Source organism: Scyliorhinus torazame, chromosome X (genome assembly GCF_047496885.1).
Source record: "Scyliorhinus torazame isolate Kashiwa2021f chromosome X, sScyTor2.1, whole genome shotgun sequence".
In the NCBI taxonomy this organism is placed as follows: Eukaryota; Metazoa; Chordata; class Chondrichthyes; order Carcharhiniformes; family Scyliorhinidae; genus Scyliorhinus; species Scyliorhinus torazame.
This window is the reverse complement of record NC_092738.1, coordinates 33723173-33746579: the sequence shown is the minus strand read 5'-3', so window position 1 is coordinate 33746579 and position 23407 is coordinate 33723173. Positions and strand designations below refer to the sequence as shown.

The 23407-nt window shown below is 51.6% G+C and overlaps 1 protein-coding gene across 2 annotated transcripts in view; it reads right to left on the bottom strand.

Annotated features, from left to right (window-relative positions):
* stac3 (SH3 and cysteine rich domain 3) overlaps positions 1 to 23407 on the bottom strand; it is a 185983-nt gene that overhangs the window by 37531 nt on the left and 125045 nt on the right. For both annotated transcript variants that reach the window (XM_072494035.1, XM_072494036.1), the window contains 3 exons: positions 17108 to 17375; positions 16457 to 16554; positions 16201 to 16282 (listed from right to left, as the gene is read on the bottom strand). In XM_072494035.1, coding sequence (XP_072350136.1) covers positions 16201 to 16282; positions 16457 to 16554; positions 17108 to 17375 — 448 coding nt within the window. The remainder of the gene's footprint in view (positions 1 to 16200; positions 16283 to 16456; positions 16555 to 17107; positions 17376 to 23407) is intronic.

The window sequence follows — 23407 nt, the reverse complement described above, 5'->3', positions numbered from 1 at the left end:
GACTGGAACTGTGCACGGTGCTCCAAGTGTGGTCTGACTGAGGGATATAGAGACTGGAACTGTGCAGGGTGCTCCAAGTGTGGGTCTAACTGAGGGATATGGAGACTGGAACTGTGCATGGTGCTCCAAGTGTGGGTCTAACTGAGGGATATGGAGACTGGAACTGTGCACGGTGCTCCAAGTGTGGGTCTAACTGAGGGATATGGAGACTGGAACTGTGCACGGTGCTCCAAGTGTGGTCTTACTGAGGGATATGGAGACTGGAACTGCGCACGGTGCTCCAAGTGTGGGTCTAACTGAGGGATACGGAGACTGGAACTGTGCACGGTGCTCCAAGTGTGGGTCTAACTGAGGGAGAAAGAGACTGGAACTGTTCACGGTGCTCCAAGTGTGGTGTAACTGAGGTGTATAGAGACTGGAACTGTGCACGGTGCTCCAAGTGTGGTCTTACTGAGGGATACGGAGACTGGAACTGTGCACGGTGCTCCAAGTGTGGTCTTACTGAGGGATTCGGAGACTGGAACTGTGCAAGGTGCTCCAAGTGTGGTCTAACTGAGGTGTACAGAGACTGGAACTGTGCACGGTGCTCCAAGTGTGGGTCTAACCAAGGGATATGGAGACTGGAACTGTGCACGGTGCTCCAAATGTGGGTCTAACCAAGGGATATGAAGACTGGAACTGTGCACAGTGCTCCAAGCGTGGGTCTAACTGAGGTGTACAGAGACTGGAACTGTGCACGGTGCTCCAAGTGTGGGTCTAACCAAGGGATATGGAGACTGGAACTGTGCACGGTGCTCCAAATGTGGGTCTAACCAAGGGATATGGAGACTGGAACTGTGCACGGTGCTCCAAGTGTGGGTCTAACGGAGGGATATGGAGACTGGAACTGTGCACGGTGCTCCAAGTGTGGGTCTAACCAAGGGATAAGGAGACTGGAACTGTGCACGGTGCTCCAAGTGTGGGTCTAACCAAGGGATACAGAGACTGGAACTGTGCACGGTGCTCCAAGTGTGGTCTTACTGAAGGATATAGAGACTGGAACTGTGCACGGTGCTCCAAGTGTGGGTCTAACCAAGGGATACAGAGACTGGAACTGTGCACGGTGCTCCAAGTGTGGTGTAACTGAGGGATATAGAGACTGGAACTGTGCACGGTGCTCCAAGTGTGGTCTGACTGAGGGATACGGAGCCTGGAACTGTGCACGGTGCTCCAAGTATGGTGTAACTGAGGTGTATGGAGACTGGAACTGTGCACGGTGCTCCAAGTGTGGTCTTACTGAGGGATACGGAGACTGGAACTGTGCACGATGCTCCAAGTGTGGTGTAACTGAGGGATATAGAGACTGGAACTGTGCACGGTGCACCAAGTGTGGGTCTAACTGAGGGATACGGAGACTGGAACTGTGCACGGTGCTCCAAGTGTGGGTCTAACTGAGGGATATAGAGAATGGAATTGTGAACGGTGCTCCAAGTGTGGGTCTAACTGAGGGATATAGAGACTGGAACTGTGCACGGTGCACCAAGTGTGGGTCTAACTGAGGGATACGGAGACTGGAACTGTGCACGGTGCACCAAGTGTGGGTCTAACTGAGGGATATGGAGACTGGAACTGTGCACGGTGCTCCAAGTGTGGTCTTACTGAGGGATATAGAGACTGGAATTGTGAACGGTGCTCCAAGTGTGGGTCTAACTGAGGGATATAGAGAATGGAACTGTGCACGGTGCTCCAAGTGTGGGTCTAACTGAGGGATATAGAGACTGGAACTGTGCAGGGTGCTCCAAGTGTGGGTCTAACTGAGGGATATGGAGACTGGAACTGTGCACGGTGCTCCAAGTGTGGTGTAACTGAGGGATATGGAGACTGGAACTGTGCACGGTGCTCCAAGTGTGGGTCTAACTGAGGGATATGGAGACTGGAACTGTGCACGGTGCTCCAAGTGTGGTCTTACTGAGGGATACGGAGACTGGAACTGTGCACGGTGCTCCAAGTGTGGGTCTAACTGAGGGATACGGAGACTGGAACTGTGCACGGTGCTCCAAGTGTGGGTCTAACCAAGGGATGTGAAGACTGGAACTGTGCACAGTGCTCCAAGCGTGGGTCTAACTGAGGTGTACAGAGACTGGAACCGTGCACGGTGCTCCAAGTGTGGGTCTAACCAAGGGATATGGAGACTGGAACTGTGCACGGTGCTCCAAATGTGGGTCTAACCAAGGGATATGGAGACTGGAACTGTGCACGGTGCTCCAAGTGTGGGTCTAACGGAGGGATATGGAGACTGGAACTGTGCACGGTGCTCCAAGTGTGGGTCTAACCAAGGGATAAGGAGACTGGAACTGTGCACGGTGCTCCAAGTGTGGGTCTAACCAAGGGATATGGAGACTGGAACTGTGCACGGTGCTCCAAGTGTGGGTCTAACTGAGGTGTACAGAGACTGGAACTGTGCACGGTGCTCCAAGTGTGGGTCTAACCAAGGGATATGGAGACTGGAACTGAGCACGGTGCTCCAAGTGTGGGTCTAACCAAGGGATACAGAGACTGGAACTGTGCACAGTGCTCCCAGTGTGGGTGTAACTGAGGGATATGGAGACTGGAACTGTGCACGGTGCTCCAAGTGTGGTGTAACTGAGGGATATGGAGACTGGAACTGTGCACGGTGCTCCAAGTGTGGGTCTAACCAAGGGATACAGAGACTGGAACTGTGCACGATGCTCCAAGTGTGGTCTTACTGAGGGATATAGAGACTGGAACTGTGCACGGTGCTCCAAGTGTGGTCTTACTGAGGGATATGGAGACTGGAACTGTGCACGGTGCTCCAAGTGTGGTCTTACTGAGGGATATGGAGACTGGAACTGTGCACGGTGCTCCAAGTGTGGTCTTACTGAGGGATACGGAGACTGGAACTGTGCAAGGTGCTCCAAGTGTGGGTCTAACTGAGGGATATAGAGACTGGAGCTGTGCACGGTGCTCCAAGTGTGGTGTAACTGAGGGATACGGAGACTGGAACTGTGCACGGTGCTCCAAGTGTGGGTCTAACTGAGGGATACGGAGACTGGAACTGTGCACGGTGCTCCAAGTGTGGGTCTAACTGAGGGAGAAAGAGACTGGAACTGTGCACGGTGCTCCAAGTGTGGTGTAACTGAGGTGTATAGAGACTGGAACTGTGCACGGAGCTCCAAGTGTGGTCTTACTGAGGGATATATAGACTGGAACTGTGCACGGTGCTCCAAGCGTGGTCGTACTGAGGGATACGGAGACTGGAACTGTGAACGGTGCTCCAAGTGTGGTCTTACTGAGGGATTCGGAGACTGGAATTGTGCACGGTGCTCCAAGTGTGGTCTAACTGAGGTGTACAGAGACTGGAACTGTGCACGGTGCTCCAAGTGTGGGTCTAACCAAGGGATATGGAGACTGGAACTGTGCACGGTGCTCCAAGTGTGGGTCTAACCAAGGGATATGGAGACTGGAACTGTGCACGGTGCTCCAAGTGTGGGTCTAACCAAGGGATTATGGAGACTGGAACTGTGCACAATGCTCGAAGTGTGGGTCTAACCGAAGGATATGGAGACTGGAGCTGTGCACGGTGCTCCAAGTGTGGGTCTAACCGATGGTTATCGAGACTGGAACTGTGCACGGTGCTCCAAGTGTGGGTCTAACCAAGGGATATGAAGACTGGAACTGTGCACAGTGCTCCAAGCGTGTGTCTAACTGAGGTGTACAGAGACTGGAACTGTGCACGGTGCTCCAAGTGTGGGTCTAACCAAGGGATATGGAGACTGGAACTGTGCACGGTGCTCCAAGTGTGGGTCTAACCAAGGGATATGGAGACTGGAACTGTGCACGGTGCTCCAAGTGTGGGTCTAACGGAGGGATATGGAGACTGGAACTGTGCACGGTGCTCCAAGTGTGGGTCTAACCAAGGGATATGGAGACTGGAACTGTGCACGGTGCTCCAAGTGTGGGTCTAACTGAGGTGTACAGAGACTGGAACTGTGCACGATGCTCCAAGTGTGGGTCTAACCAAGGGATATGGAGACTGGAACTGTGCACGGTGCTCCAAGTGTGGGTCTAACCAAGGGATATGGAGACTGGAACTGTGCACGGTGCTCCAAGTGTGGGTCTAACCAAGGGATATGGAGACTGTAACTGTGCACGGTGCTCCAAGTGTGGGTCTAACCGAGGGTTATCGAGACTGGAACTGTGCACGGTGCTCCAAGTGTGGGTCTAACCAAGGGATATGGAGACTGTAACTGTGCACGGTGCTCCAAGTGTGGGTCTAACCGAGGGTTATCGAGACTGGAACTGTGCACGGTGCTCCAAGTGTGGGTCTAACTGAGGGATATGGAAACTGGAACTGTGCACGGTGCTCCAAGTGTGGGTCTAACTGAGGGATATGGAGACTGGAACTGTGCACGGTGCTCCAAGTGTGGTGTAACTGAGGGATACGGAGACTGGAACTGTGCACGGTGCTCCAAGTGTGGGTCTAACCGAGGGTTATCGAGACTGGAACTGTGCACGGTGCTCCAAGTGTGGGTCTAACCAAGGGATATGGAGACTGTAACTGTGCACGGTGCTCCAAGTGTGGGTCTAACCGAGGGTTATCGAGACTGGAACTGTGCACGGTGCTCCAAGTGTGGTGTAACTGAGGGATACGGAGACTGGAACTGTGCACGGTGCTCCAAGTATGGTGTAACTGAGGGATATCGAGACTGGAACTGTGCACGGTGCTCCAAGTGTGGGTCTAACCGAGGGTTATCGAGACTGGAACTGTGCACGGTGCTCCAAGTGTGGGTCTAACTGAGGGATATGGAAACTGGAACTGTGCACGGTGCTCCAAGTGTGGGTCTAACCGAGGGTTATCGAGACTGGAATTGTGCACGGTGCTCCAAGTGTGGGTCTAACCAAGGGATATGGAGACTGTAACTGTGCACGGTGCTCCAAGTGTGGGTCTAACCGAGGGTTATCGAGACTGGAATTGTGCACGGTGCTCCAAGTGTGGGTCTAACCGAGGGTTATCGAGACTGGAACTGTGCACGGTGCTCCAAGTGTGGTGTAACTGAGGGATACGGAGACTGGAACTGTGCACGGTGCTCCAAGTATGGTGTAACTGAGGGATATAGAGACTGGAACTGTGCACGGTGCTCCAAGTGTGAGTCTAACCGAGGGTTATCGAGACTGGAACTGTGCACGGTGCTCCAAGTGTGGGTCTAACTGAGGGATACGGAGACTGGAACTGTGCACGGTGCTCCAAGTGTGGGTCTAACCAAGGGATGTGAAGACTGGAACTGTGCACAGTGCTCCAAGCGTGGGTCTAACTGAGGTGTACAGAGACTGGAACCGTGCACGGTGCTCCAAGTGTGGGTCTAACCAAGGGATATGGAGACTGGAACTGTGCACGGTGCTCCAAATGTGGGTCTAACCAAGGGATATGGAGACTGGAACTGTGCACGGTGCTCCAAGTGTGGGTCTAACGGAGGGATATGGAGACTGGAACTGTGCACGGTGCTCCAAGTGTGGGTCTAACCAAGGGATAAGGAGACTGGAACTGTGCACGGTGCTCCAAGTGTGGGTCTAACCAAGGGATATGGAGACTGGAACTGTGCACGGTGCTCCAAGTGTGGGTCTAACTGAGGTGTACAGAGACTGGAACTGTGCACGGTGCTCCAAGTGTGGGTCTAACCAAGGGATATGGAGACTGGAACTGAGCACGGTGCTCCAAGTGTGGGTCTAACCAAGGGATACAGAGACTGGAACTGTGCACAGTGCTCCCAGTGTGGGTGTAACTGAGGGATATGGAGACTGGAACTGTGCACGGTGCTCCAAGTGTGGTGTAACTGAGGGATATGGAGACTGGAACTGTGCACGGTGCTCCAAGTGTGGGTCTAACCAAGGGATACAGAGACTGGAACTGTGCACGATGCTCCAAGTGTGGTCTTACTGAGGGATATAGAGACTGGAACTGTGCACGGTGCTCCAAGTGTGGTCTTACTGAGGGATATGGAGACTGGAACTGTGCACGGTGCTCCAAGTGTGGTCTTACTGAGGGATATGGAGACTGGAACTGTGCACGGTGCTCCAAGTGTGGTCTTACTGAGGGATACGGAGACTGGAACTGTGCAAGGTGCTCCAAGTGTGGGTCTAACTGAGGGATATAGAGACTGGAGCTGTGCACGGTGCTCCAAGTGTGGTGTAACTGAGGGATATGGAGACTGGAACTGTGCACGGTGCTCCAAGTGTGGGTCTAACCAAGGGATAAGGAGACTGGAACTGTGCACGGTGCTCCAAGTGTGGGTCTAACCAAGGGATATGGAGACTGGAACTGTGCACGGTGCTCCAAGTGTGGGTCTAACTGAGGTGTACAGAGACTGGAACTGTGCACGGTGCTCCAAGTGTGGGTCTAACCAAGGGATATGGAGACTGGAACTGAGCACGGTGCTCCAAGTGTGGGTCTAACCAAGGGATACAGAGACTGGAACTGTGCACAGTGCTCCCAGTGTGGGTGTAACTGAGGGATATGGAGACTGGAACTGTGCACGGTGCTCCAAGTGTGGTGTAACTGAGGGATATGGAGACTGGAACTGTGCACGGTGCTCCAAGTGTGGGTCTAACCAAGGGATACAGAGACTGGAACTGTGCACGATGCTCCAAGTGTGGTCTTACTGAGGGATATAGAGACTGGAACTGTGCACGGTGCTCCAAGTGTGGGTCTAACCAAGGGATACAGAGACTGGAACTGTGCACGGTGCTCCAAGTGTGGTGTAGCTGAGGGATATAGAGACTGGAACTGTGCACGGTGCTCCAAGTGTGGTCTGACTGAGGGATACGGAGCCTGGAACTGTGCACGGTGCTCCAAGTATGGTGTAACTGAGGTGTATGGAGACTGGAACTGTGCACGGTGCTCCAAGTGTGGTCTTACTGAGGGATACGGAGACTGGAACTGTGCACGATGCTCCAAGTGTGGTGTAACTGAGGGATATAGAGACTGGAACTGTGCACGGTGCACCAAGTGTGGGTCTAACTGAGGGATACGGAGACTGGAACTGTGCACGGTGCTCCAAGTGTGGGTCTAACTGAGGGATATAGAGAATGGAATTGTGAACGGTGCTCCAAGTGTGGGTCTAACTGAGGGATATAGAGACTGGAACTGTGCACGGTGCACCAAGTGTGGGTCTAACTGAGGGATACGGAGACTGGAACTGTGCACGGTGCACCAAGTGTGGGTCTAACTGAGGGATATGGAGACTGGAACTGTGCACGGTGCTCCAAGTGTGGTCTTACTGAGGGATATAGAGACTGGAATTGTGAACGGTGCTCCAAGTGTGGGTCTAACTGAGGGATATAGAGAATGGAACTGTGCACGGTGCTCCAAGTGTGGGTCTAACTGAGGGATATAGAGACTGGAACTGTGCAGGGTGCTCCAAGTGTGGGTCTAACTGAGGGATATGGAGACTGGAACTGTGCACGGTGCTCCAAGTGTGGTGTAACTGAGGGATATGGAGACTGGAACTGTGCACGGTGCTCCAAGTGTGGGTCTAACTGAGGGATATGGAGACTGGAACTGTGCACGGTGCTCCAAGTGTGGTCTTACTGAGGGATACGGAGACTGGAACTGTGCACGGTGCTCCAAGTGTGGGTCTAACTGAGGGATACGGAGACTGGAACTGTGCACGGTGCTCCAAGTGTGGGTCTAACCAAGGGATGTGAAGACTGGAACTGTGCACAGTGCTCCAAGCGTGGGTCTAACTGAGGTGTACAGAGACTGGAACCGTGCACGGTGCTCCAAGTGTGGGTCTAACCAAGGGATATGGAGACTGGAACTGTGCACGGTGCTCCAAATGTGGGTCTAACCAAGGGATATGGAGACTGGAACTGTGCACGGTGCTCCAAGTGTGGGTCTAACGGAGGGATATGGAGACTGGAACTGTGCACGGTGCTCCAAGTGTGGGTCTAACCAAGGGATAAGGAGACTGGAACTGTGCACGGTGCTCCAAGTGTGGGTCTAACCAAGGGATATGGAGACTGGAACTGTGCACGGTGCTCCAAGTGTGGGTCTAACTGAGGTGTACAGAGACTGGAACTGTGCACGGTGCTCCAAGTGTGGGTCTAACCAAGGGATATGGAGACTGGAACTGAGCACGGTGCTCCAAGTGTGGGTCTAACCAAGGGATACAGAGACTGGAACTGTGCACAGTGCTCCCAGTGTGGGTGTAACTGAGGGATATGGAGACTGGAACTGTGCACGGTGCTCCAAGTGTGGTGTAACTGAGGGATATGGAGACTGGAACTGTGCACGGTGCTCCAAGTGTGGGTCTAACCAAGGGATACAGAGACTGGAACTGTGCACGATGCTCCAAGTGTGGTCTTACTGAGGGATATAGAGACTGGAACTGTGCACGGTGCTCCAAGTGTGGTCTTACTGAGGGATATGGAGACTGGAACTGTGCACGGTGCTCCAAGTGTGGTCTTACTGAGGGATATGGAGACTGGAACTGTGCACGGTGCTCCAAGTGTGGTCTTACTGAGGGATACGGAGACTGGAACTGTGCAAGGTGCTCCAAGTGTGGGTCTAACTGAGGGATATAGAGACTGGAGCTGTGCACGGTGCTCCAAGTGTGGTGTAACTGAGGGATACGGATACTGGAACTGTGCACGGTGCTCCAAGTGTGGGTCTAACTGAGGGATACGGAGACTGGAACTGTGCACGGTGCTCCAAGTGTGGGTCTAACTGAGGGAGAAAGAGACTGGAACTGTGCACGGTGCTCCAAGTGTGGTGTAACTGAGGTGTATAGAGACTGGAACTGTGCACGGAGCTCCAAGTGTGGTCTTACTGAGGGATATATAGACTGGAACTGTGCACGGTGCTCCAAGCATGGTCGTACTGAGGGATACGGAGACTGGAACTGTGAACGGTGCTCCAAGTGTGGTCTTACTGAGGGATTCGGAGACTGGAATTGTGCACGGTGCTCCAAGTGTGGTCTAACTGAGGTGTACAGAGACTGGAACTGTGCACGGTGCTCCAAGTGTGGGTCTAACCAAGGGATATGGAGACTGGAACTGTGCACGGTGCTCCAAGTGTGGGTCTAACCAAGGGATATGGAGACTGGAACTGTGCACGGTGCTCCAAGTGTGGGTCTAACCAAGGGATTATGGAGACTGGAACTGTGCACAATGCTCGAAGTGTGGGTCTAACCGAAGGATATGGAGACTGGAGCTGTGCACGGTGCTCCAAGTGTGGGTCTAACCGATGGTTATCGAGACTGGAACTGTGCACGGTGCTCCAAGTGTGGGTCTAACCAAGGGATATGAAGACTGGAACTGTGCACAGTGCTCCAAGCGTGTGTCTAACTGAGGTGTACAGAGACTGGAACTGTGCACGGTGCTCCAAGTGTGGGTCTAACCAAGGGATATGGAGACTGGAACTGTGCACGGTGCTCCAAGTGTGGGTCTAACCAAGGGATATGGAGACTGGAACTGTGCACGGTGCTCCAAGTGTGGGTCTAACGGAGGGATATGGAGACTGGAACTGTGCACGGTGCTCCAAGTGTGGGTCTAACCAAGGGATATGGAGACTGGAACTGTGCACGGTGCTCCAAGTGTGGGTCTAACTGAGGTGTACAGAGACTGGAACTGTGCACGATGCTCCAAGTGTGGGTCTAACCAAGGGATATGGAGACTGGAACTGTGCACGGTGCTCCAAGTGTGGGTCTAACCAAGGGATATGGAGACTGGAACTGTGCACGGTGCTCCAAGTGTGGGTCTAACCAAGGGATATGGAGACTGTAACTGTGCACGGTGCTCCAAGTGTGGGTCTAACCGAGGGTTATCGAGACTGGAACTGTGCACGGTGCTCCAAGTGTGGGTCTAACCAAGGGATATGGAGACTGTAACTGTGCACGGTGCTCCAAGTGTGGGTCTAACCGAGGGTTATCGAGACTGGAACTGTGCACGGTGCTCCAAGTGTGGGTCTAACTGAGGGATATGGAAACTGGAACTGTGCACGGTGCTCCAAGTGTGGGTCTAACTGAGGGATATGGAGACTGGAACTGTGCACGGTGCTCCAAGTGTGGTGTAACTGAGGGATACGGAGACTGGAACTGTGCACGGTGCTCCAAGTGTGGGTCTAACCGAGGGTTATCGAGACTGGAACTGTGCACGGTGCTCCAAGCGTGGGTCTAACCAAGGGATATGGAGACTGTAACTGTGCACGGTGCTCCAAGTGTGGGTCTAACCGAGGGTTATCGAGACTGGAACTGTGCACGGTGCTCCAAGTGTGGTGTAACTGAGGGATACGGAGACTGGAACTGTGCACGGTGCTCCAAGTATGGTGTAACTGAGGGATATCGAGACTGGAACTGTGCACGGTGCTCCAAGTGTGGGTCTAACCGAGGGTTATCGAGACTGGAACTGTGCACGGTGCTCCAAGTGTGGGTCTAACTGAGGGATATGGAAACTGGAACTGTGCACGGTGCTCCAAGTGTGGGTCTAACCGAGGGTTATCGAGACTGGAATTGTGCACGGTGCTCCAAGTGTGGGTCTAACCAAGGGATATGGAGACTGTAACTGTGCACGGTGCTCCAAGTGTGGGTCTAACCGAGGGTTATCGAGACTGGAATTGTGCACGGTGCTCCAAGTGTGGGTCTAACCGAGGGTTATCGAGACTGGAACTGTGCACGGTGCTCCAAGTGTGGTGTAACTGAGGGATACGGAGACTGGAACTGTGCACGGTGCTCCAAGTATGGTGTAACTGAGGGATATAGAGACTGGAACTGTGCACGGTGCTCCAAGTGTGAGTCTAACCGAGGGTTATCGAGACTGGAACTGTGCACGGTGCTCCAAGTGTGGGTCTAACTGAGGGATACGGAGACTGGAACTGTGCACGGTGCTCCAAGTGTGGGTCTAACCAAGGGATGTGAAGACTGGAACTGTGCACAGTGCTCCAAGCGTGGGTCTAACTGAGGTGTACAGAGACTGGAACCGTGCACGGTGCTCCAAGTGTGGGTCTAACCAAGGGATATGGAGACTGGAACTGTGCACGGTGCTCCAAATGTGGGTCTAACCAAGGGATATGGAGACTGGAACTGTGCACGGTGCTCCAAGTGTGGGTCTAACGGAGGGATATGGAGACTGGAACTGTGCACGGTGCTCCAAGTGTGGGTCTAACCAAGGGATAAGGAGACTGGAACTGTGCACGGTGCTCCAAGTGTGGGTCTAACCAAGGGATATGGAGACTGGAACTGTGCACGGTGCTCCAAGTGTGGGTCTAACTGAGGTGTACAGAGACTGGAACTGTGCACGGTGCTCCAAGTGTGGGTCTAACCAAGGGATATGGAGACTGGAACTGAGCACGGTGCTCCAAGTGTGGGTCTAACCAAGGGATACAGAGACTGGAACTGTGCACAGTGCTCCCAGTGTGGGTGTAACTGAGGGATATGGAGACTGGAACTGTGCACGGTGCTCCAAGTGTGGTGTAACTGAGGGATATGGAGACTGGAACTGTGCACGGTGCTCCAAGTGTGGGTCTAACCAAGGGATACAGAGACTGGAACTGTGCACGATGCTCCAAGTGTGGTCTTACTGAGGGATATAGAGACTGGAACTGTGCACGGTGCTCCAAGTGTGGTCTTACTGAGGGATATGGAGACTGGAACTGTGCACGGTGCTCCAAGTGTGGTCTTACTGAGGGATATGGAGACTGGAACTGTGCACGGTGCTCCAAGTGTGGTCTTACTGAGGGATACGGAGACTGGAACTGTGCAAGGTGCTCCAAGTGTGGGTCTAACTGAGGGATATAGAGACTGGAGCTGTGCACGGTGCTCCAAGTGTGGTGTAACTGAGGGATATGGAGACTGGAACTGTGCACGGTGCTCCAAGTGTGGGTCTAACCAAGGGATAAGGAGACTGGAACTGTGCACGGTGCTCCAAGTGTGGGTCTAACCAAGGGATATGGAGACTGGAACTGTGCACGGTGCTCCAAGTGTGGGTCTAACTGAGGTGTACAGAGACTGGAACTGTGCACGGTGCTCCAAGTGTGGGTCTAACCAAGGGATATGGAGACTGGAACTGAGCACGGTGCTCCAAGTGTGGGTCTAACCAAGGGATACAGAGACTGGAACTGTGCACAGTGCTCCCAGTGTGGGTGTAACTGAGGGATATGGAGACTGGAACTGTGCACGGTGCTCCAAGTGTGGTGTAACTGAGGGATATGGAGACTGGAACTGTGCACGGTGCTCCAAGTGTGGGTCTAACCAAGGGATACAGAGACTGGAACTGTGCACGATGCTCCAAGTGTGGTCTTACTGAGGGATATAGAGACTGGAACTGTGCACGGTGCTCCAAGTGTGGTCTTACTGAGGGATATGGAGACTGGAACTGTGCACGGTGCTCCAAGTGTGGTCTTACTGAGGGATATGGAGACTGGAACTGTGCACGGTGCTCCAAGTGTGGTCTTACTGAGGGATACGGAGACTGGAACTGTGCAAGGTGCTCCAAGTGTGGGTCTAACTGAGGGATATAGAGACTGGAGCTGTGCACGGTGCTCCAAGTGTGGTGTAACTGAGGGATACGGAGACTGGAACTGTGCACGGTGCTCCAAGTGTGGGTCTAACTGAGGGATACGGAGACTGGAACTGTGCACGGTGCTCCAAGTGTGGGTCTAACTGAGGGAGAAAGAGACTGGAACTGTGCACGGTGCTCCAAGTGTGGTGTAACTGAGGTGTATAGAGACTGGAACTGTGCACGGAGCTCCAAGTGTGGTCTTACTGAGGGATATATAGACTGGAACTGTGCACGGTGCTCCAAGCGTGGTCGTACTGAGGGATACGGAGACTGGAACTGTGAACGGTGCTCCAAGTGTGGTCTTACTGAGGGATTCGGAGACTGGAATTGTGCACGGTGCTCCAAGTGTGGTCTAACTGAGGTGTACAGAGACTGGAACTGTGCACGGTGCTCCAAGTGTGGGTCTAACCAAGGGATATGGAGACTGGAACTGTGCACGGTGCTCCAAGTGTGGGTCTAACCAAGGGATATGGAGACTGGAACTGTGCACGGTGCTCCAAGTGTGGGTCTAACCAAGGGATATGGAGACTGGAACTGTGCACAATGCTCGAAGTGTGGGTCTAACCGAAGGATATGGAGACTGGAGCTGTGCACGGTGCTCCAAGTGTGGGTCTAACCGATGGTTATCGAGACTGGAACTGTGCACGGTGCTCCAAGTGTGGGTCTAACCAAGGGATATGAAGACTGGAACTGTGCACAGTGCTCCAAGCGTGTGTCTAACTGAGGTGTACAGAGACTGGAACTGTGCACGGTGCTCCAAGTGTGGGTCTAACCAAGGGATATGGAAACTGGAACTGTGCACGGTGCTCCAAGCGTGATCTTGCTGAGGGATATGGAGACTGGAACAGTGCACGGTCTTACCGGGGTTCTATTCTCGGCTAACTACACTGGGGTATTTTCTATTCCTCTGGATTTTCTGAACTCTTTATGTAAACAGTGGTCCCAGCAGCAATCCCTGTCGAACCCACCACTTGCCACTTTCCGCTACTCACTGTAACGAGGGGCCTAGTCCCTGATCCAGCACACCTTTGGCCTCTTGGGGAAACCAAGGAGAGAAGGAGACTGATTGAATCAGCAGACAGCCACCAATGCTGCCTCCAGGATGAGTTGAAGAAATGGGTGAAAGGTTACGAAGCAGTTAGTTGGCATGAAGTTTGAACTTGCGTTATCTCTTCATTCCTGCTTCCCGATGTGAAAGGTTACCCAGGGTCCAGCTGGCAATGCCACCCAGCTGGCAGAAAGCTGGGGTAAACGAGTGTCGACTCCCCTTCTCGGAGCTGTCCAGTGAGTCTCGCAGAAATGACTACAATGGTTCCGGCAAACATCTCCAGGCTCAAAATGCTATCCACGACATCTTTGACTATCTCCACCCATCACTGGCCCCCTCTCCAGCCTCCGCCCCCCCCCCCCCCCTTCACGACAGTATACATCTGACCCCATTTCCAGTTCTCCAGCTTTCCAGAGTTATCCAGACTCAAAACGTCAGCTCCCGTCTCTCTCAACAGATACTGTCAGACCTGCTGAGATTGTAGCAGTTGAATACAACTGAGTGTCTCGCTTGGCCATTTCCGAGGGCATTTAAGAGACAACCACATTGCTGTGGGTCTGGAGTCACATGTAGGCCAGACCGGGTAAGGACGGCAGATTTCCTTCCCTGAAGGACATTAGTGAACCAGATGGGTTTTTACAACAATTGACAATGATTCATGGTCATCTTTAGACTTTTAATTCCAGATATTTTATTGAGTTGAAGATCCATCACCTGCCATGGCGGGATTCGAATCCAGGTACCCAGACCATCACCTGGGTCTCTGGATTGCGAGTCCACCGCCTCCCTCCACTGGTTGGAGTCATACCCGGCACAAAGGAGGATGGTAGTGGCGGTCAATCATCTCAGCTCCAGGACATCACTGCAGGAGTTCCTCAGGGTCGTGTCCTCGGCCCAACCATCTTCAGCTGCTTCATCAATGACCTTCCCTCCATCATAAGGTCAGTAGTGGGGATGTTTGCGGATGACTGCACAATGTTCAGCACCATTCGCCACTCCTCAGATACTGAAGCAGTCCCTGTCCAAATGCAGCAAGACCTGGACAATATCCAGGCTTGGTCTGACAAGCGGCAAGTTACATTCGCGCCACACAAGTGCCAGACAATGACCATCTCCTACAACAGAGGATCGAACCATCGCCCCTTTTAAAAAAAAAAAAAATTTAGAGTACCCAATTCATTTTTTCCAATTAAGGGGCAATTTAGCGCGACCAATCCACCTACTCTGCACATCTTTGGGTTGTGGGGGCGAAACCCACGCAGACACGGGGAGAATGTGCAAACTCCACACGGACAGTGACCCAGAGCCAGGATTGAACCTGGGACCTCGGCGCAATGAGGCAGCAGTGCTAACTACTGTGCTGCCCCTTAACCATCGCCCCTCGACATTCAATGGCATTACCATCGCTGAATCCCCACAATCAACATCCTGGAGGTTACCATTGATCAGAAACTGAACTGGACCCAGCCACATAAATACTGTGGCTACCAGAGCAGGTCAGAGGCTGGGAATCCTACGTCGAGTAGCTCGCCACCTGACTCCCCAAAGCCTGTCCACCATCTACAAGGCACAAGTCAGGAGTGTGATGGAATACTCTCCACTTGCCTGGATGAGTGCAGCTCCAACAACACTCAAGAAGCTCGACACCATCCAGGACAAAGCAGCCCCGCTTGATTGCTCCCCCTTTCACAAACATTCACTCCCTCCCCCAGCGACGCACAGTGGCAGCCGTGTGTACCGTCTACAAGATGCACTGCAGCAACTCACCAAGGCTCCTTAGGCAGCACCTTCCAAACCCACGACCTCTACCATCTAGAAGGACAGGAGCAGCAGGTACCTGGGAACCCCACCACCTGGAGATTCCCCTCCAAGTCACTCACCATCCTGACTGGGAAATATATTGGTCGTTCCTTCACTGTCGCTGGGGCAACATCCTGGAACTCCCTCCCTAACAGCACAGTGGGTGTACCTACCCTACAGGGAATGCAGCGGCTCAAGAAGGCAGCTCACCCCCACCTGAGGGGCAACTAGGGATGGGCAATAAATACTGGCCTAACCAGCGACCCCCGCATCCCGTAAACGAATAAAGGAAAAGTTCCAGGATTTTGACCCGGCGACAGTGAAGGAACGGCCGATATATTTCCACGTGAGGATGTTGAGTGACATGGAGGCTGAGACAATGCCAAGTGGCGCTGGCGCTCTGCTCAGAGGTGGAGTCAGGGCGGGAGACTTAAGGAATTGCATTCAATTTCAGAGAGTGCAGCGACAGAGCAATGTGGAACCCTGGGCAGGATTCGATCTTCCCTCCACTTCTCAATGGGATCTCCCATTGAAGTCACCCCACGCTGCCGGGAAAGCCAGGGATGGCGGTGCGTTGCCATTGGGAACAGAAAATCCCAAGTGCCAGAGAATCCCAAGCCATTTTCTTTGGGATGCATTCCTTCACCCGCATTGCTCGACTCCCATATCAATCTGGATCACTTGCTGGTAAAATGCCAATTCAAAATTATGCTAACGTGACGCTACATCTCTTTTCTAATCCATAAGTTTGGAGGCCCCATGGACAGCAGAACGCGAAATGAGTTCAATGTCTCACTCACAGAAAGGCAGGAGTTCCTTGATGCAGGCAAACTGCTGGTTACTGTACAAGGGAGAGCTGTACGCGCGTCGAAAACCAGGTGGCTGCATTCAAAGGAAATCGAGAGTTACAGAGGCATTGGTACAAACAGTTACTCTCGCAGCTGGAAGTCACAAGGCGGGTGCGAACAATATTCAGAAGGAGGTACAGAAAGCGAGCACAGGCTGAAATCTGTGTCACTGCCGATCAGAGTGATCAGACATTGAAGAGCGACTTACGATCTTGCCGAAACATCGCTGAAACTCCACGTACGACTGGCAGTGATGGTGGATGTTGGTTTTGCAGTTTTTGCACCTCAACCCAAATTTGTTGTTCACTGCAAGGCAAAATGTGTCAACAATGAACACTTACTACCGAACAGCGAGATCGTTTTAACAGACACTGAACATTGGTGGCACGGTGATTAGCACTGCTGCCTCACAGCGCCAGGGACCCGGGTTCGATTCCCAGCTTGGGTCTACGCGGAGTCTGCACGTTCTGCGTTTGGTGCTCCGGTTTCCTCCCGCAGTCGCAAAGATGTGCAGGTTAGGTGGGGCTGGTGAGAGTGCACGAACTTTACTCGCGTCAATAATCGGAGCCTCTCAGGGCAGCACGGCGGCACAGTGGTTAGCACCGCTGCCTCACGGCGCCGAGGTCCCAGGTTCGATCCCGGCCCTGGGTCACTGTCCGTGTGGAGTTTGCACATTCTCCCCGTGTCTGCGTGGGTTTCGCCCCCACAACCAAAGGATGTGCTGGTTACGTGGATTGGCCGCGCTAAATTGCCCCTTAATTGGAGAAATGAATACTCTAAATTTATTTTTAAAAATAAAATAATCGGAGCCTCTCTACGTCCCCTTATTTAATCGAGAACCATTAGACTAAAAACTTACGGACAATCATCCGTGCACAGACATCGCAGAACTTTGGCTTCTTGAAGTAGTGGTCTTTCAACTTGTGGGGTTTGTCATTAACAGGTCGAGGGGGCTCCGGGGGAGGCAGCTCATTCTCCTCTTCTTCCTCGTCATCCTCCTCCTCGTAATAGTAATACAGTACTCCCCCTCCTGTATTCACAATCTCACCATTCAGCTGCTGAGGCAGGATCTCCTCTGCACTGGGTTCCTTTGGCGTCTTGTGAAAGAGCGACTTCAGTTTCTGAACCTGAGGGAAACACCGCAAAAGTTAGAACAAACAAGCTCGCGTTTCAGACGATGCCTGACCGTCCCACATTCTCAGTCACACTGTGTCGACTAATCCAGCGGTCGGTTGCCGGCAGCAAGATCTCAGCAACAGCAAATAGAAGTGAACAGTTAATTCGTCTTTGGTTATATCACTTGGAATGTTGGCCAGGAGACAGGAGAACCTTTTTCTCTTGTGCTGTGCGGTCCTTGATGCCAACCGAATCCAGGAGAGTGGGCGGATTCATCAGATCCAATTTCCAATGATCAAACTTCAGATATTTTGTGGGTATTTTGAAAGAGTTTCTGTTTAGAACATAGAACAGTCCAGCACAGTACAGGCCCTTCGGCCCACAATGTTGTGCCGACCATTTATCCTAATCTAAGATCAACCTAACCTACACCCCTTCAATTTACTGCTGTCCATGTGCCTGTCCAAGAGTCACTTAAATGTCCCTAATGACTCTGACTCCACCACCTCTGCTGGCAGTGCATTCCACACACCCACCACTCTCTGTGTAAAGAACCTCTGACATCTCCCCTATACCTTCCTCCAATCACCTTAAAATTATGTCCCCTCGTGACAGCCATTTCCACCCTGGGGAAAAGTCTCTGGCTATCCACTCTATCCATGCCTCTCATCACCTTGTACACCTCTATCAAGTCACCTCTCTGCCTTCTTCACTCCAGTGAGAAAAGCCCTAGCTCCCACACCCTTTCTTCATGAGACATGCCCTCCAGTCCAGGCAGCATCCTGGTAAATCTCCTCTGTACCCTCTCCAAAGCATCCACATCCTTCCTATAATGAGACCAGAACTGGACACAATATTCCAAGTGTGGTCTAACTAGAGTTTTATAAAGCTGCAGCAAAACCTCGCGGCTCTTAAACTCAATCCCCCTGTTAATGAAAGCCAACACACCATACGCCTTCTTAACAACCCTATCAACCTGGGTGGCAACTTTGAGGGATCTATGTACATGGACCCCAAGATCCCTCTGTTCCTCCACACTTCCAAGAATCCTGCCTTTAACCCTGTATTCAGCATTCAAATTCGACCTTCCAAAATGAATCACTTCACATTTATCGAGGTTGAACTCCATCTGCCACTTCTCAGCCCAGCTCTGCATCCTGTCAATGTCCTGTTGTAACCTGCAACAACCCTCAACACCATCTACAACTCCACCAACCTTCGTGTCATCGGCAAACTTACTAACCCACCCTTCCACTTCCTCATCCAAGTCATTTATAAAAACCACAGAGAGCAGAGGTCCCAGAACAGATCCTTGCGGGACACCACTGGTCACCGACCTCCAGACGGAATACTTTCCATCCACTACCACTCGCTGTCTTCTTTCGGCCAGCCAATTCTGTATCCAGACAGCCAAATTTCCCTGTATCCCATGCCCCCCAACTTTCTGAATGAGCCGACCACGGGAAACCTTATCAAATGCTGGTTTGAGGGGCTGGTTTAGCTCAGTGGGCTAGACAGCTGGTTTGTGATGCAGAGCAAGGCCAGCAGCGTGGGTTCAATTCCCGTACCAGCTGAGAATTCTGAATTCTCCCTCTGTACCCGAACAGGCGCCGGAATGTGGCGACGAGGGGATTTTCACAGTAACTTCATTGCAGTGTTAATGTAAGCCTACTTGTGACAATAAAAAGATTATTATTAAATGCCTTACTGAAATCCATATACACCACATCCACTGCCTGACCTTCATCAATGTGTCTCGTCACATCCTCAAAGAATTCAATGAGGCTTGTGAGGCATGACCTACCCCTCACAAAGCCATGCTGACTATCTTTAGTCAAACTATGTTTTTCTAAATAATCATGAATCCTGGGCGGGGTCGGAGAATCGCCGGGGGCTGGCGTGAATCCCGCCCCCGCCGGGTGCCGAATTCTCCGGCACCGGATATTCGGCAAGGGCGGGAATCGCGCCGCGCCGGCAGGCGGCCCCCCCCCCCCCGCCCCCCCCCCCCCCCCCGCCCCGCCCCCCCCCGCGATTCTCCAGCCCGGATGGGCTGAAGTCGCGCTTCTAGGATGCCTGTCCCGCCGGCGTGGATTAAACCACCTACCTTACCGGCGGGACAAGGCGGCACGGGCGGGCTCCAGGGTCCTGGGGGGGGCGCGGGGCGATCTGGCCCCGGGTGGTGTCCCCACGGTGGCCTGGCCCGCGATCGGGGCCCACCGATCCGCGGGCGGGCCTGTGCCGTGGGGGCACTCTTTCCCTTCCGCCTTCGCCACGGCCTCCACCATGGCGGAGGCGGAAGAGACTTCTTCCACTGCGCATGCGCGGGAATGCTGTCAGAGGCCGCTAACGCTCCCGCGCATGCGCCGACCGGAGATGTCATTTCCGCGCCACCTAGCTCTCAGTTATAACACTCTCTCTCTCACACTGTCCCTCAGTATCAGACTCTCAGTTATAACACTCTCTCTGTTACACTGTCCCTCAGTATCAGACTCTCAGTTATAACACTCTCTCTGTTACACTGTCTCTCAGTATCAGACTCTCAGTTATAACACTCTCTCTCACACACTGTCCCTCAGTATCAGACTCTCAGTTATAACACTCTCTCTCTCTCACTGTCCCTCAGTATCAGACTCTCAGTTATAACACTCTCTCTCACACTGTCCCTCAGTATCAGACTCTCAGTTACAACACTCTCTCTCACACACTGTCCCTCAGTATCAGACTCTCAGTTATAACACTCTCTCTCACACACTGTCCCTCAGTATCAGACTCTCAGTTATAACACTCTCTCTCACACTGTCCCTCAGTATCAGACTCTCAGTTACAACACTCTCTCACACACTGTCCCTCAGTATCGGACTCTCAGTTATAACACTCTCTCTCTCAGACTGTCCCTCAGTATCAGACTCTGTTATAACACTCTCTCTGTTACACTGTCCCTCAGTATCAGACTCTCAGTTATAACACTCTCTCTCACACACTGTCCCTCAGTATCAGACTCTGTTATAACACTCTCTCTGTTACACTGTCCCTCAGTATCAGACTCTCAGTTATAACACTCTCTCTCACACACTGTCCCTCAGTATCAGACTCTGTTATAACACTCTCTCTGTTACACTGTCCCTCAGTATCAGACTCTCAGTTATAACACTCTCTCTCACACACTGTCCCTCAGTATCAGACTCTGTTATAACACTCTCTCTGTTACACTGTCCCTCAGTATCAGACTCTCAGTTATAACACTCTCTCTCACACACTGTCCCTCAGTATCAGACTCTGTTATAACACTCTCTCTGTTACACTGTCCCTCAGTATCAGCCTCTCAGTTATAACACTCTCTCTCTCACACTGTCCATCAGTATCAGACTCTCAGTTATAACACTCTCTCACACTGTCCCTCAGTATCAGACTCTCAGTTATAACACTCTCTCTCACACACTGTCCCTCAGTATCAGACTCTCAGTTATAACACTCTCTCTCTCACACTGTCCCTCAGTATCGGACTCTCAGTTATAACACTCTCTCACACACACTGTCCCTCAGTATCAGACTCTCAGTTATAACACTCTCTCTCACACACTGTCCCTCAGTATCAGACTCTCAGTTATAACACTCTCTCTGTTACACTGTCCCTCAGTATCAGACTCTCAGTTATAACACTCTCTCTCACACACTGTCCCTCAGTATCAGACTCTCAGTTATAACACTCTCTCTCACACACTGTCCCTCAGTATCAGACTCTCAGTTATAACACTCTCTCTCACACACTGTCCCTCAGTATCAGACTCTCAGTTATAACACTCTCTCTCTCACACTGTCCCTCAGTATCAGACTCTCAGTTATAACACTCTCTCTCTCACACTGTCCCTCAGTATCAGACTCTCAGTTATAACACTCTCTCTGTTACACTGTCCCTCAGTATCAGACTCTCAGTTATAACACTCTCTCTCACACACTGTCCCTCAGTATCAGACTCTCAGTTATAACACTCTCTCTGTTACACTGTCCCTCAGTATCAGACTCTCAGTTATAACACTCTCTCTCACACTGTCCCTCAGTATCAGACTCTCAGTTATAACACTCTCTCTGTTACACTGTCCCTCAGTATCAGACTCTCAGTTATAACACTCTCTCTCTCACACACTGTCCCTCAGTATCAGACTCTCAGTTATAACACTCTCTCTCTCACACTGTCCCTCAGTATCAGACTCTCAGTTACAACACTCTCTCTGTTACACTGTCTCTCAGTATCAGACTCTCAGTTATAACACTCTCTCTCACACTGTCCCTCAGTATCAGACTCTCAGTTATAACACTCTCTCTCACACTGTCCCTCAGTATCAGACTCTCAGTTATAACACTCTCTCTTTCACACTGTCCCTCAGTATCAGACTCTCAGTTATAACACTCTCTCTCACACTGTCTCTCAGTGTCAGACTCTCAGTTATAACACTCTCTCTGTTACACTGTCCCTCAGTATCAGACTCAGTTATAACACTCTCTCTGTTACACTGTCTCTCAGTATCAGACTCTCAGTTATAACACTCTCTCTCACACTGTCCCTCAGTATCAGACTCTCAGTTATAACACTCTCTCTCACACTGTCTCTCAGTGTCAGACTCTCAGTTATAACACTCTCTCTGTTACACTGTCCCTCAGTATCAGACTCTCAGTTATAACACTCTCTCTCTCACACTGTCCCTCAGTATCAGACTCTCAGTTATAACACTCTCTCTGTTACACTGTCCCTCAGTATCAGACTCTCAGTTATAACACTCTCTCTGTTACACTGTCTCTCAGTAGCAGACTCTCAGTTATAACACTCTCTCTCACACTGTCCCTCAGTATCAGACTCTCAGTTATAACACTCTCTCTCTCACACTGTCCCTCAGTATCAGACTCTCAGTTATAACACTCTCTCTCTCACACTGTCCCTCAGTATCAGCCTCTCAGTTATAACACTCTCTCTCTCACATTGTCCCTCAGTATCAGACTCTCAGTTATAACACTCTCTCTCACACACTGTCCCTCAGTATCAGACTCTCAATTATAACGCTCTCTCTGTTACACTGTCCCTCAGTATCAGACTCTCAGTTATAACACTCTCTCTGTTACACTGTCCCTCAGTATCAGACTCTCAGTTATAACACTCTCTCTCACACTGTCCCTCAGTATCAGACTCTCAGTTATAACACTCTCTCTCTTGAAAGGAATACAGGACAGGCATGTTCCTGTGAGGAAGAAAGATAAATACGGCAATTTTCGGGAACCTTGGATGACGAGTGATATTGTAGGCCTCGTCAAAAAGAAAAAGGAGGCATTTGTCAGGGCTAAAAGGTTGGGAACAGACGAAGCCTGTGTGGCATATAAGGAAAGTAGGAAGGAACTTAAGCAAGGTGTCAGGAGGGCTAGAAGGGGTCATGAAAAGTCATTGGCAAATAGGGTTAAGGAAAATCCCAAGGCTTTTTACACGTACATAAAAAGCAAGAGGGTAGCCAGGGAAAGGGTTGGCCCACTGAAGGATAGGCAAGGGAATCTATGTGTGGAGCCAGAGGAAATGGGCGAGGTACTAAATGAATACTTTGCATCAGTATTCACCAAAGAGAAGGAATTGGTAGATGTTGAGTCTGGAGAAGGGGGTGTAGATAGCCTGGGTCACATTGTGATCCAAAAAGACGAGGTGTTGGGTGTCTTAAAAAATATTAAGGTAGATAAGTCCCCAGGGCCTGATGGGATCTACCCCAGAATACTGAAGGAGGCTGGAGAGGAAATTGCTGAGGCCTTGACAGAAATCTTTGGATCCTCGCTGTCTTCAGGGGATGTCCCGGAGGACTGGAGAATAGCCAATGTTGTTCCTCTGTTTAAGAAGGGTAGCAAGGATAATCCCGGGAACTACAGGCCGGTGAGCCTTACTTCAGTGGTAGGGAAATTACTGGAGAGAATTCTTCGAGACAGGATCTACTCCCATTTGGAAGCAAATGGACGTATTAGTGAGAGGCAGCACGGTTTTGTGAAGGGGAGGTCGTGTCTCACTAACTTGATA